Raw genomic sequence first — 15,378 nt, forward strand, 5'->3', positions numbered from 1 at the left:
CTACTGATTCTAGCCCGTCATTAATTCTCTCCTTGCAGAGCCACTGTGGAGTTTTTCATCAGCCACATTTTTCAGCCGTTTCCAGTTGGTTCTGAGCAGCAGTGCTGACCCTTGGCTTCCTGTGTGCCATCCACCACATAATGGGCTCCGAAGTCCCCACAGAAGGAATTTTACTGGGAACCAGGAACAAATGCAAAGGAGATGCACATTCTGGTCTTAGAACTCTTTAGTTTGGGGGAACTTAACTGAATTTGAATGAAAATGTTTAAACCGATATACAACCTGGAAGAAGAAGGTGAGGGGGTGTGAATTACAATTTCTTTTCAACTAATTGCACAGTCAGCACTACCCTTTGTAATCAGGATGTTTGTTCCATTATCACTCCAGGTTTATTTGTTAAATAGCTTCATTGAACTTGCCTCAGTAGGTTTTCCATTTTCACACATCGCGTTCTCTTGGGAATTGAGAAGCACTGTGTTTCTGAAGATGTTCACTCAACTTGAAGAGACTCATTTTTGAAAAAGTCTTAACCTTCTTTCAACTCTAAGCAGTTCAAACTTGGCCCAAACAAATATGAGGGCAGAGACTCGTCGCTTGAGTATATGTTTAATATCATCATTTGGAAGCTGTCCTTCTGAAAGACTATTTACAGACCAATTCTGAAGGGTATTCAAAATGCAGAAATCTATATTCTTTTTTTTTTTTTTTTTTGGCCACACCTGCAGCATGTGTTAAGTTTCCAGGCCAGGGACTGAACCCACACCACAGCTGTCACCAGAGCCACAGCAGTGACCACACAGGCTCTTTAACCCACTGAGCCACCAGGGAACTCCAGGAATCTATATTTTTAACTAAAAAGAATATACATATAATTGGGAACATGACTATGCATTACTCAATGGTTTCTGCACTATTAAGCATCATAAATATTTTGATGCTACTGCTATTTCATTAGTAGCAATGACTCCAACTGCCAAACTTACAGCAAAATCATAATGTACAGAGGAAGGGTCATGGAAATGAGGAACAAGTGAAAAGGCTATGAATCAGTTCTCACCCAAATTAAGATAAATAAACCCAAGTTGTAAAGGCAAGAGTTTGTTTGTTTGTTTTTTTTTTTTTGCTTTTTAGGGCCGCACCTGCGGCATATGGAGGTTCCCAGGCTAAGGGTCAAATGTGCCGGCCTACACCACAGCCACAGCAACGCAGGATCCGAGCTGTGTCTGTGACCTACACCACAGCTCACAGCAACTCTGGATCCTTAACTCACTGAGCGAGGCCAGGGATCGAACTCGGAACCTCATGGTTCCTAGTGGGATTCGTTTCCACTGCTCCACGACGGGAACTCCTGTTTGTTTGTTTTTTTTTAACTTGGAGAGAATTCATTTTGTTCCATAATTCCCAACTATTTGAAAGAAGAAAGGGGAACTTAAATACCCAAAACTCATGACGGAGGTATCCATACAACTGCCTCGCCTGAAACCTAACTTCAAACAAAGACCAAGAATGGTGCATTTGACATTAATTGGATCAGAGGCAATCCACCAAAACTAAAGTAGGCAAAACGTTTAAGCTATCCTAAAACTGAAAAGTTACAGTGCTCTTCATCTCTTCTCTGTCGTCTAAAATTTTTAACTATTTTATTTAGTAAGCACCAAAGTCAACCAACAGACATATCCACAGTGCTTCTCAAACAGGTCCAAATGGGTCAGTTGGGTTAAAAGGGGGGAGGAGGGCAAATAAGCACTCCAGATCTGACAACGATGAGTCCGCAAAACCATTTAATGTGAAGTTCAACAGCTTTTCATCAGTTTCTGATAAAAAGCCACGACGATTTGGGCTTTCAAATGACTTTATCAGCCATTCTCACAGTTCCAGGAATACTAAAAAACAAAAAGGTCTGCCTATATTAACCTTCAGCTCACCCAGACATCCACAGGCGGCACTTGCTTTTCTGTCAAAATGAGAAATATTAGCAGCTAAAAATGTAAGGATACGCAAAGGTTGTGAAACTCCTTTTAAAATTATTACCCAGGAACAATGACAACAGTTGGGATTTCTCTTTTTCAGAGGGATGGGAAGAGGCAGCTAAAAATTTAAGTGTATGCAAAAGTGGTGAAACTTTTAAAAGCTGTTACTCTGGAATAAAGGCAATAGTTTGGATTTCTCTTTTTCAGAGGGTAGAGACAGAAATTACAGCCATCTTCCCCACATCCCCCAGAGATTTGAGTTACAGGGTTTATTTCTGCTGAAAACCAGTTATCTACTGCTTGAAACCTAAGCAGACTGCATCAGCATTTCAGGACCACCTGGGACCAAAGAGGTGGGGGCCAGGAGATTTCCAGATGGATTGTAAGACAATTCCTTGATATTTACATAACGAGAATAAATGTTTTTCCTAAGATAACATTTCCCTTCAGTGCCTTGAGACCACCAGCAAAAGAGGGAGGTACAGAAATTCTATTACATTAATAGTCTTTGTTTTTATGGCTTTGGCATTTATTAACTAGTGGGAGCTGTTTATTGGGTCATAAACTTTACTAATGGGCATATTATCTCTAAATTATAAATCTCCTTCAGTATATGGCTTAGTTATAAAAAGAATAATTATTTAAAGTGTCTGTATGAGTGCAATGTATCATGTTTATCGGCATGATTCCTATAATGGCCATTTAACTGCTAATTGTGGGCTTGCACTGTGAATAACCAGGGCAGTGACACATATCTATGCAACAGAACAAGCAGTTGTCATCCTACAAACTGAGGAGCATATCACTGGCTTGCTTCCTTTACTTTTCTCCTCCCACTTCTCAAAAAAACTGTATTATGAGCCTGCACAAGGTCTGAAATATCTACATATTTTAAATCTTGAGGGAAAGAGAACAGACTGAAGAGTTGAATAGGTAAGTGACAAATGTGTCAGCCTGAAAAGTTCCAGGAAAGTGGCATCTTTCTACAAGCTTGTTCTCTGGGGAATGGAAAATCTTAAAGTGACAAAATGGCTTGGCACTGTCAGTTGTCTTTAAAAAAAAAAAAAGACCTGGGACAAAAATCAAGAAGTCAAAATTAGATTTTATGAGTAAATGGTTCTAGTATATATTGAATATTCTAGTTTACCAGAAAATTCTAAGGGATCTATTCTAACAATGGCACATGTAGAAGTATCCTAGGTTTATATAGAGAAATGGCTTCTTGATGAACTTTAATTTAAAAAAAAAAAATGAAGGTGCCATTGTTGTTGAGCAAATTGGTACATCTGAGTGTTAAGAAGCCAGCTCACTTCTAGGCAAAATACTATAGATGTGGCATGAAAGAATACTAAGAAGGGGCCCTTGAGATGTCATCTGTTCCTCTTCCTCCCCTCAGAGCAGTCCCTGAAGGTCAATGTCAACGTCCCTTCTCCATAAGCTTCCATTGTCTCTGAGAACACTAGGCAACTGGATTTAGGATACATAGCACCTAACACTGAAGAAGAGGGTAGACTGAGACAAATGCCTCACAGGGAACTCCTAGAGGTCTGTGGTTATGAGTTGTAATCAAATACACACTACACAACAAAAGTTCTGCTGAGATTCATCCTGTATAGTCCTAGAAGAAAAATACAAATAGGACTAGAAAAAAAAAAGAAAGAAAAGAAAGAAATCACACATACAAAAACAGCACTAGAGAAATGCAAAAGAGAAACATGTTGTCGTCTTAGGATGTTAAAACTTCTGGAATGGGTGGTTACATGTGTGTGGAGAATGAACCAAAAAAGAGTTCTCAAGATCTTCAGTGTTCGCATCCTTAAACAGTTCAGACATAATACCTTTTTGGTGATACTACAGTTATATACTCATGTATATATTCCTAAGTTAACAAGCTAACTTTAGATATTAAAAGGGTATTAAAAACATAAATGCTGGGAATTCCCGTTGTGGCTCAGAAGAAACAAATCCAACTAGTATCTGAGGATGTGGGTTTGATCCTGGCCTCACTTAGTAGGTAGGGGATCTGGCGTCGCCATGAGCTGTGCTGTAGGTCACAGACGCAGCTCAGATCTGGCGTTGCCGTGGCTGTGGTGTAGACTGGCACCTACAGCTCCAATTCGACTCCTAGCCTGGGAACCTCCATATGCTGCAGGTGCAGCCCTAAAAAGCAAAAAAAAAAAAAAAAAAACCACGAATAAACAAAACCCATAAATGTTGCATATGTTTTAATTTCTCTCCCAAATTTTTGTGTGCCCGTGTGTGTTGTCGGAGGGGGGATTTTTTTCTTCTCATAGCTTTGCTAATTTCAGAAAATAAATGCCTTCGCTCTACAGAGGTTTAAGAATTATTTTTGAAAAGGTGAGTTGCTACAAAGTTTAATTACATAAGTAATAATCTTGTGTCAAAAAGATTTCAAAAAATATTTAATAGAATCACAACTTAATGCTCTGGTATAATCTGATTTTATATTATCATATCTAACTGTCAAAAGTCATTTTCTTTTTGTGTTGTAATGAATCAAATTATGTTGGACAGAAAATTACCATAAGATTCTTGGTATTAATAAATCATACATATAATAAAAATGCTCAATATTTCTCTAAATGGCATTTTTAATAGTGCTGGTACATTGGCAATATAATATAATGTTCTGAAAAACTGAAATGACAAGAAGAGATTAATTTTGGTCTATGGATTTTAATGCAAACTGTGTTTCTTTTTCGTTTTTAATGGAATTATACTGACTGAAATAAACTTGGCCAAATTAGAGCAGAAAATCAGGAAATCAAAGGGAGTTACCCAAAACTGCATTGTTACTCCTCCTCTAAGCCAAACACGTCCTTTAAAAGGTTTAAATAGCTGATGCATTTCACAGGAATAGGCGATGGCATCCCGAGCCACTCGTCTTCACATCTCTGGAAAAGAAACAAGAGATGGATATAATTAGAACTACGTGTCAAAGCGCAGTTGTGTAAATGCAACATCAGACTGTTCCTTGTTGTTATATAAGCTCCTGGTAAGTAGTTTGTTTTCCAAGCAGACGTTTCTACCATCGATGGGAGAAGTCCTTTCAGATGATAAGGACTCTGTGGCAGAGTGGATTCTTGGGCTTGATCCTCCATCCTTCCCTGTATTCGAATCATACACCGTGCTCTCTGCCACGTGACTCTGCAGAACCTCCTATGGAGTCAACTTTCCTGCCCCTCTGATGTGGACTTGGCAACGTGGCTGCCTTTGGCCTACGTAATCTCAGTAGATATACCACAAACAGAGGCCCAATATGCCTCTGCCATCACCAGGAGAAGAAACACGGCCCAAGATGCTGCTGGTCCCAGAATGACATAGGTGGAAAAAGCCCAGCTGGAATCAAGCCCAGCGGACCTATAGGCCCATGGACAAGAAAAACAAACATCTATTGCCATGAACCATGGAGATCTGGGGCGGGGCGGGGGAGGGGGGGTTGTTATGCAGCATTACTGCAGTGGTGGCTCCTCCTACACTTTATTAAGAACTCAATTTTTAAAATCCAAACTGTTAGCTGTACTGGCTGCTTGGTTGGTTACCATTTCTTCAGTCTAACAGTGAAAGGAGCACTGGATCATTCATGGTTTGTTCTTGGGGGATAAGTTACTTTCTATATATGTACGTATAAATCTATACACACATATGCTTTATACATACTGTATATGATACATATATGTGTGTATATATTTGTTAATTTCAGAAAGTAAATACCTTCACTCTAAAGAAGTTTAAGAATTATTTTGCTAAGGTGGGTTGCGACAAAATTTAATTATATAGGTAATAAACACATGTCAAGGAGATTTAAAAAATCTTGTATCTATAAATCTGTACACACATATGTATACATATACTTTTTATTTATGTGGCAATAGTGAATTGACATTATCATCAATGACGGGGGTGGAGTTTATAACTATGGCTGCTTATATTTCTATTGTCAAGGTTAACTGTTGCATATATCATAGGTGTTAAATCTTTCTCAGTGTTATATTAGTATCCAGAGTCACAAGGTATCACAGAAACTCAAGTAAGAGCTCAATAATCCTATGTGATGCAACCGTGGAAGCAATCTGAGTAAGTGACGTTTCACTTGGGTTTTATGGGATGAAGAGCAGTTCAGCAGAGGACTGAAGTGATGAAGGGTGTGCCAGGCATAGAGAACAGCATAAGTAAAAGCCTGGAAACCTAAAAATCTATTTTCAAGGAAGGGTGAGTAGGGAGTTCCCTTGTGGTGCAATGGGTTAGGGGTCCAGTGTTGTCACTGCAGTGGCTTGGGTGGCTGTTGTGGCATGGGTTCGATCCCCGGCCCAGGAACTTCCACATGCTGTGGGTATGGCTCAAAAGAAAAAAAAAGAAAGAGTGAGTAGCCCAGTGGGTCTGGGGTACACAATACAACGTGGCAAGAGAAGCAGTTGGAAGGAAAAGATGGGGCCCAACTTGGGTCCCTCTGTGCTAGTTTATACTTTATGCTGTGGCTAAGGAATGTTGCTGGTAGGTCTCACTGAAATCTGATTAGAAATGAGTTTGACAACTCATTGTATGTATAAAGAATGAAATCAAGGGGGAAAACTACTTGGAGCTTACTGTAATAATCCTGGGGAGAGATGACTGTGCCATAACCAGAGCTGCTGAGGCTGGGATGAACAAGAGCTATAACTGAGAGACTTTGCTTTGGTAGAATACACGATACCTAGGCGGTGCCTGATGTGAAGTGTTGATAAAAGAAAGGGCTCATGTCATGGGTCATGCCTCCGCAAAAAAAGATCTGGTGAAGTCTTAACCCCTTGGTACCTCAAAATGTGACCTTTGTATGGAAACAGGGTCACTGCAGATGTAATTAGCTAAGATGTGGTCATATTGCAGTAGAGCAGATCCCCTAATTCAGTATGACTGGCGTCCTTATAAACAACTACAGGTAAGGAGGGTTCCAAGACGTCTAAATTTAGTAGTAGCTGATGATGTCTATAGTAGTTTCCTAGGGCTGTCATAACAAATGATCCCGAGCACAGAGGCTTAAAGCAACAGAAATTTCTTCTGTCACTGTGCCAGAGACCAGGTATTGGCAGGGCTGGTTCTTTGCGGCGGCTCTAAGGGAGCATGCTCCTCTCCTAGGTGCTCATGGTTGATAACTATGCCTTGAACCTGGCTTGCAGGTCCATCACTCTAATCTCTGCCTCTATCTTGTTCTCGTGCTTGTGTCTCTGTCTTCACATGGCCTTCTCATAATGACACTATATTCCTGGATCTAGGGGTTATCCTAATCCAGTATGGCCTCATCTTACCTTGTAGTACATGTTTTCATTGTATCTGCAAAGAGCCTATTTCCAAATGAATTCATGCTGTGAGGTTCTGGGTAGATATGAATTTTGGAGGGATAATATTCAACCAAGGGCAATATTATAAGCACAATAAGGAAAGCAGGAAGAAGATGAGTTTTAAATACTTGTGAGTGGGAAAATAAGGACCACAGGGAGAAACTAAGCTCACTTTTGGACATTTTTATTTGAGGTCACCAAAGGGTATCAAAGTGAAGATTCTGGTAAACACCTGGAAATAGGGTTCTGTATAGCCTGGAGCTAGAGTCCAGAACTGTGTGAAGATGTGGAAGTCACTGAAATATGGGTGATATATAAAACTATGGTAATAACATTGAGGCAGAATCAAATCAGAAGAGCACCAAGGACTAGCATCTCTAACTAATGCATAAAGCTTTAATTGAAGAGATGATTTATGATGATGACGAACTCACTGCAGACTTTTTCAGGATTATAGGAATCTTATAATTACCTAGTAGTGATGATGAGAAAAGCACTGGATATTTACTATACGACAGGTGCTCTTTTAAGTGTTTTACAAGTATGGCGCTATTTAATTAGTGCAGTTTAAAAAAATCAGTAAACAGAACTTCAATTAAATAGAGTCAGGAGACCAGAAGAGGAAGCTCTCATGCTCTGCGATGATGGCCAAGCCCAAGAGAGAGAAGAAATATTCCTTTCCTGGCAAGGACTCAGCCAATGAAAAGCCATGAACTTTTTGTTTATCATAGCCCTCCCAACTTCCTTTTCTTCTCTAGAAATGTTCTCCTTCCCCTGCTATGCAGGAACTTGCACTTGGCTCACCATGGTTGCACACTCTGAAATGCAGTTCTCTGCTCATTCCAAAGAAACCCACCTTGGCTAGAGAAATATCTGGCGCTCTATTTGTTTTTAGGTCAATAGTGGGAAAACCCTAAGAGGTAGGTGTTATTATGATACCCACCTATAGAAAAAGAAACCAAGGCAAGAGAAGAGTTAAGCAACTTGTTCAGAGTCAGACTGCCAGTAAGTAGAGGAGCCTGGACCATAACCCCAGTATGAGGGCTCCAGAGCTCTGCTTGTCTGCTGGGCTACCCTCCAAAACCCAGGAAAGGAGTGGGCCTCTTCAGAAGCTGCTGGCTCTCATCCTACATGGCTACATTTGGTCCTATCATTTTCAACAAGAAAAGTTAAAGAGGAAAAAATGTGATTGTTGAAGTGACCCTATACTTCTCTTTCAAGAATGCCTCCCGTCAGACGTTGGAGGTTGAGCCTAAACTGCTAACCAGCCGTGTAAAGAAGGAAATGACCATTCAGATGGATGACGGCTGAACCAACTCCTAGGGTGTGTTCTGTGCAGTTCATACTGTGTGGAACTTAGTAAAATGTCCTTCCTAGGGCAAAAAGCAGCAAATCGTTGTAGGTCTGTGTGTGTGCATATACAAAATGTATTTTATGTGTATATATACACAACATACATATATATCTATTTCTAATCAATGAAGGCTGAGATCAATAGTCATTCCGCCATTCAACACGTCCTCAAAGATTTCATTATAAAACTTAAAGCAATTTTCACACTTAAGTGATACAGTGTTCCCTTGGTATCTGCAGGGGATTGCTTCTGGGACCCTCTGCAGATCCTAAAATCTGAGGATGCTCAAGTTCTGTACATAAATGGTCTAGTGTTTGCATATAATCTATGCATATTCTCTTGTATCCTTTAAATCATCTCTAGATTACTCATAGTACCTAATACAATGTAAGTGCTATGTAAATAGTTGTTTACAATTATTTACAATTGTATTTATACAATGTAAGTACTACGTAAATAATTGATGTGATGCAAATTCAAGCTTTGCTTTTTGGAACTTTCTGGAATTTTTTTTCCCAAATACTTTTGATCCACAGTTGGTTAAATCCACAAATACAGAACCCATGGATACAGCGGGGAAACTGTATTTTCAAATTTTATCATGTTACAGAGAAATACAGTATAAATATATGAATTCAAAAAATCACTGTTCCCTGATGCCTACACCACAGCTACAGCAATATGGGATTTGAGCCAGATCTGCAACCTACTCCACAGCTTGTGGCAATGCCAGATCCTTAACTCACTGAGCGAGGCCAGGGATTGAACCCACATCCTCGTGGATATTAGTTGGGATCTTAACCTGCTGAGCCACAGTGGGAACTCCCTTGACAGGATTTTTTTTTTAAGTTTTCAATACAAAAGGAGTAATATACATTATGCAACTCATAATAATGCAATGAAATTATATGGGGAATGGATTCTCTAATGAAACAGGTCAGTACTAGAAGATCCTTCCTCATAACTTAAGCAGCAAAAGTTTTGGTTTGTTTGAGGTTTTTTTATTTGTTTATTTTATTTTATTTTTTGGCAACGAATAATGATTTAAATCCCAACAACGAAAGAGAAAGAAATAGAACTTACCCTGGAATAATGATAACTCAAGAATTCAGAGATGAGAATTAAACATATTAGCAACAAGCCAGACTTGGCCAAATGAAACTAAGTTAAGTACCCTGAGATTTGAAATTAAGGGTAATTTAAGATGAAAAATAATAGAGGGGAGCAAAATTTGCCACCCCAAAATGTGTCTCTCTGGCATAAGGATTATTTTAAGTTGATCATTTTTAAGAAACAAAAGACTCAGGAAGAGCTTTTACCTCCCACTTAACTGCCTAAAAGAATTCAGATAAAGCGCCTGTTCCAAGAAGGGAGCTATCACCACAGATAACTACATGTGTGGTAGACAGGGAGGAACCCAGTGAAGTCTGCTAAAATTCTTCTCTGTGTCCCATTGTTTCTGCATGGTCCAGCAAACAGTTACTTACCGAGCATTTGCTCTTTTCATTTTCCTGTGAATTGCTTTCTCTTTGCATGCAGTCCCAGACCCCTGGCCCCTTCTCCTTCGTCAAGAATGACTTGTATACCTACCTCATTTTGCCTGGCTGTTTTCAGAATCTCTCATGTTTTATATGAATTCCCTGTACGTGCGTAATTTTGCTTTTTTCTCTCCAGTTAATCTGTCTTAATGTCATTTTAATTATTTAACCAGCCAAAAGTACCTAGAAGAATGGGGGAAAAGTATCCCCCCCAACAATAACAACAGTCCATTTCTTTTCATCCTGATTGCTTTAAACGCCTCTGCTCACGCAATGCTTCCCTAACTGCTCCAGCCCCACTATGCTCTCTCTCTCAAATCAATACCACTTCCCTCAAGTTTATTTCCCTTTGTCACTTTTCTCTAGGTTCTAGGTGAAAGTAACTTTTTCTGCCTAAATACCTGATAAATGCCATAGGCATATTTGCAGTGCTTGAGCAATGCAAGATCCATACATTGGCAACATGATATCGTGATTTAAAATAAGAAATATATATATTTGGTTTTTGTCCCCATTTCTGGAACAGAGCTTTAAAACTCTTGGAATTGCCTAAGTGATGAGAGTGACAAGGTCTCTTTTGTGACCTTATCTAATGAAGCATTTTTGTCTTTTTTTGTTGTTGTTGTTGTTGTTGCTATTTCTTGGGCCGCTCCCGCGGCATATGGAGGTTCCCAGGCTAGGGGTTGAATCGGAGCTATAGCCACCGGCCTACGCCAGAGCCACAGCAACGCGGGATCCGAGCCGCGTCTGCAACCTACACCACAGCTCACGGCAACGCCGGATCGTTAACCCACTGAGCAAGGGCAGGGACCGAACCCGCAACCTCATGGTTCCTAGTCGGATTCGTTAACCACTGCGCCACGACGGGAACTCCCATAGGTACTAGTTTAAAGAAACTAACAGGAATCAAATTGGGATCCAAAGGAGGGAAGAAGCAGGAGATAAGATTTAAGAAATTTGGGGGTAAGGCATCAATAAAGTAGAGGGAAAAGATACCTTCTTCATAATATTGCCTGTAATCAGGTCCAGCTCATCACATGGTCAATCTCTTTGTAAAATAAAGAGGCCTTTGGAAACATGAGAAATCCCCACACTACCACAGCCTAATTATTCTAATAAATCTACAAATGTTCCAAACATTACATAATCTTTATGACTAGGCACTGAGTTAAAATATTCTTTGTCCTCATTGACCTTTTTTATTCATCCCACACCATGAAATTCGAAGAAAGCTCCAGATCATATTGTTTCCCAGCAGTACACATAAGTTTTAAATGGAAATAACTGCATGGTAATTTTACAACAGGGGAGCTCATCCTTAGCTCAATCCCTCCCATTCCAGATAAGGATGAGATTTCTTATTTTCCAGTAAAACAGCCCACCTAAAGGTACATGATGAGAATTTTAAATATCTGTGTGTAGCAGGTTCTGCCAGCGCCCCTCCGGATCCTCTCATCCTTTCCACTTTGGCACACACTAGCCTGACTTCCAACCACCAAATAGCACCTTCATTCCTTTTCCTGCAAGCTTCCTTTTGGCCTCAGAGGCCAGCTTTGGCTGCCCCTGTGATATGCCACAAGTGGCTGGGAATTAATTATTCCTGTCCACTTCAAGAGCAGCTCTCAAACAATGACTGATGGGAGTTGATGGATGACTACCACAGCTCCCTTGCACTCTGGGTGAGATAACTCTGAGGAGCATATCAGCCCTGTGTTTCCCAGAGGCATTAAGCTCCAGTCATTCACATTTTTACCTGTTTGATCATATGGCTTGTATCAGCTTCTTCTCTTCCATCTCTCACTTCCCTACTCCCCTGCTAGTGTTCCCTGTGCTTTCTCCAAAAAACTATCCACACTCAAATCCTTGTTTCCAAGTCAACTTCCAGAGGAAGTCAAACAAAGATACAATGCAATTTTGCATTTATCAAAGTAATAAAATGTCTACGAAAGTCACAGTAAAGCTTGGAACAAAGCAACTTCTTGACAAACTGTGGATGGATCCAGACTCTCCAGTGTGACCTCCAGATAACCCAAATCTCAAAACAAAATTCAATTTAATCCGGAGTATAAACAGTATGTGCTACACAGCATTTTCTGGAAGAAGGAAGAACTACAAATTGTAGAAGGAAATTCAGCAACGATGTAAAATCATGACTCTAAAATGGCTAGAAATCATTGTCTGCAAGAGGGTCCCATGACATCTTTCAATCTGGCTGTCACTAGAGCTACTTAAGATGTCACAGAAGTTGGCAATAAATTACTTGTTCATCAATGGTGAAAAAATGTAGCTGTCGATCTGGAAAACCACATATCCTTGAAATGGGAAGCAAAGATGGCACTGGATAGAAACCCAGTAAACAGCAGCTGCCCGGTGAGAACAGCAAAGCTGTGTGTGAGCTCATAGGCCCTGGATTTATTTGCTTTGACATTTTTAAAAGGAAATTTAATTGGATTATGTCTCCTTCTAGTTTAAAATTTTCTACTGTAGTTAGTACTGGCCACCAGATGCATGAGGGGAAAAGATTGGGAGCCAATTAAATTCCACGCTTCACTGAAACAAGGTTATTTTTATTCCTCCCAAATGTAAGGCTGATAGAGTCATGTTAGTGATTTCACTTTTACTCCCCCTCTGCTCACTCAAAAAAAGGAAAATATCTATAAATTGGTAGAAAAATATCCAGTACTATGTATGAAATTGAAATTGTGGGTTTTCTTGGATTGTCTTCTTTTTACTAGGTTGACATGGCCTTGGAAATAATCAAATTAAGTTGACAAAATTCATAAAACAATTAAATTTCAGTAAATCAAACTGAAATTAATTGGGGGAAATTTTTTGCAAATACTTGTTGAGATAATCAAGAGCATTCTAATGACATAAGGAAAAGCTCAACTATAAAACCAGGAAATTTGCTTATGTTTCTATCCATTCCTGCCTTTACTGTAATGCCGATATTTCACAATTGCTTCTCTTTGCTCTAGACAAAGCTTCAGTAGAGTTGTTATCTGTGTGAGCATCACTAAGACACAGTTGTAACTTTTAAACAAGAAACCTTTCCTTGAAATTATATTACAGGGCAAATCAAGTTTTCAAGAAGACATGGATTTTTTTTTTTTTTTTTTAGCTTTAGTGATAGGTTTATTTGTATAATTCAAGTAGACATCCTCCAGCACTTTAAATCACAGTGGATTTCAGCAGTATCATTTCCTACTAGGTTGTTCTTCATGTTATGTAATCAGTACATGTTTACCAGTTATTTTTAAAATCTAATGAGAATGATTAATAATCTTTCCTTTCAACTGTTAAATTCAACCCCAAATATGAAATATAACCTTACTCACTCAAAGAGTTTTAGCTCTTGCCCCTAACTACATAGTCTTGACCTTTAGGAATGCCTTTGCATCTTAGCTTCCTATCTATAAATTGGAAGTAATACTTATTCTCGCAAGATGGTTGGGACAATAAAATGTCACAGGGTATTCCACCCTCTAGATGCCTAAAGGAAATCTTCAACAAGTGGGGTATCCAAAGATCCATCCCGAGGTGTGCCCGACTGTCCCCTACTCCCTATTGTCAAGGCTATATATCATCCTGTTGTGACAAGAGAGAATTTTAGAGCCAACTGCTAATGCTTCTGTGGTTCCAATGCTCATAAAACGAAGCCACATCCAATTTTTCTCAGAAACGTCCAAAGATCAGACGCCAGTCACACAGTGCAAGTTATAAAGTTTATATGAGAACCGATTTAGTGTTATTTTTTAAAACGTGACTTCTGAGATTAACCAGGCAGGCTCTAAACAGCGGGACCTCTTTTGCCAGTTTTACAGCTACCATCTGTGAGCAAGCACAATAGAATGGAAATGGGGTCTCTAGGCCGTGACAGCGCCAGGGCAACATGCTGAGACCATAGATAGTCACATAATGGAGTGAGAATTAAATTACAGCCCCAGTGGCTCACCATGGGCTGCTGTGGCGGCCAGGCAGAGGCCCAGCCAAGGGAGCTCCTAAGAATTCAGGCTACAGGCCACCGTCAACAGTCATGGTGGGTGACAGGCAGCTTCCACCCGTCCCCACAGGGAAACCTCTCACTAAAGGGCAGCAGAACTAATCAAAACTGGACTACTGGAGTTCCCATCGTGGCTCAGCGGAAACGAATCTAAGTATCCATGAGGACGCAGGTTCGATCCCTGGCCTTGCTCAGTGGGTTAAGGATCCAGCGTTGCCGTGAGCTGTGGTGTAGGTCGCAGACGTGGCTCAGATCCCACGTTGCTGTGGCTGTGGCTTAGGTGTAGTCCAGAGGCTACAGCTCCGATTCGACCCCTAGCCTGGGAACCTCCATATGCTGCAGGTGCAGCCCTAAAAAGACAAAAGCAAAAAAACCCTGGACTACCTACAACCACAGTCCTCTTTGTAAACTTTGCTTATTTGCGGTTGGTCCCCAGTCCTATTAGCTGATGCCGTGTAATGATCACAGATCACGTTATTTGAGCCCCATTTGAGTCAGAGGGACCAGTCCTAACATCCAGCAGGCCAAGCTTCAGGAGCCATTAGTCTGGACATTCACGCTGGCTGTGAGGCTTGCTCACCGGAGCCCAGGTCTTTACTCTGGTAACAGACTGTGCTGGGTCAGTCTCCATTTGCCCCTCGAGATCCATTTTCTGCCCTTCTTACCAAGCTCTCTGCCCTGGGGGTCTGGCCTCTGTGGATTGCATTACTTCTCAAGCTTCCTTGTTCTCTGGCTTCCAAGAGGGGTCCAGCCAATGGGAGGCAGCAAGAGATGAGGGTATAAATTCCACTTCTCCTCTTCCCACCCCCTCCCTGCCCAACCATGGTTTGGTACTGGCTACACTCTTCTACCGGCTGCCCCTGCTCCAGCTCCTCCACTGAGCTCTGATAATACCAGTCCCTCCCTGATCCTCCAGACCTAGGGATGGCAGAGGCTTCCCACTCTAGCTAGGCTCTGACTGGTTCCCTTAACCCTACTCACTCCTCTGTCCCTTCAATAAATCCACATCCCGACTCCTCTGAGTGTGCCCTGTGTTTCCTGCTAGAACCTCGCTGGTATAGGGACTTAGCCTGCTGTGTCCCCCGGGTGGGGGCTGAAGGCTTGGTTCAAGCCTGCTGACTGGCTCCTGATTGCCGCATGGTGTCAACTGCACGATTCCCCACCACTGTTCCCT

General features: G+C 40.8%; 1 protein-coding gene across 1 annotated transcript in view; it reads right to left on the reverse strand.

Moving 5' to 3' along the window:
- Nucleotides 1–4,640: 4,640 nt before the first annotated feature.
- The window catches only part of EFHC2 (EF-hand domain containing 2), a 189,125-nt gene continuing 178,387 nt past the window's right edge, over nt 4,641–15,378 (reverse strand). Inside the window, exon 15 of the mRNA XM_047765634.1 lies at nt 4,641–4,885. Within this exon, the coding sequence (XP_047621590.1) occupies nt 4,784–4,885 (102 nt within the window). The 3' untranslated portion in view covers nt 4,641–4,783. The remainder of the gene's footprint in view (nt 4,886–15,378) is intronic.

This window comes from Phacochoerus africanus, chromosome X, assembly GCF_016906955.1.
Source record: "Phacochoerus africanus isolate WHEZ1 chromosome X, ROS_Pafr_v1, whole genome shotgun sequence".
In the NCBI taxonomy this organism is placed as follows: domain Eukaryota; kingdom Metazoa; phylum Chordata; class Mammalia; order Artiodactyla; family Suidae; genus Phacochoerus; species Phacochoerus africanus.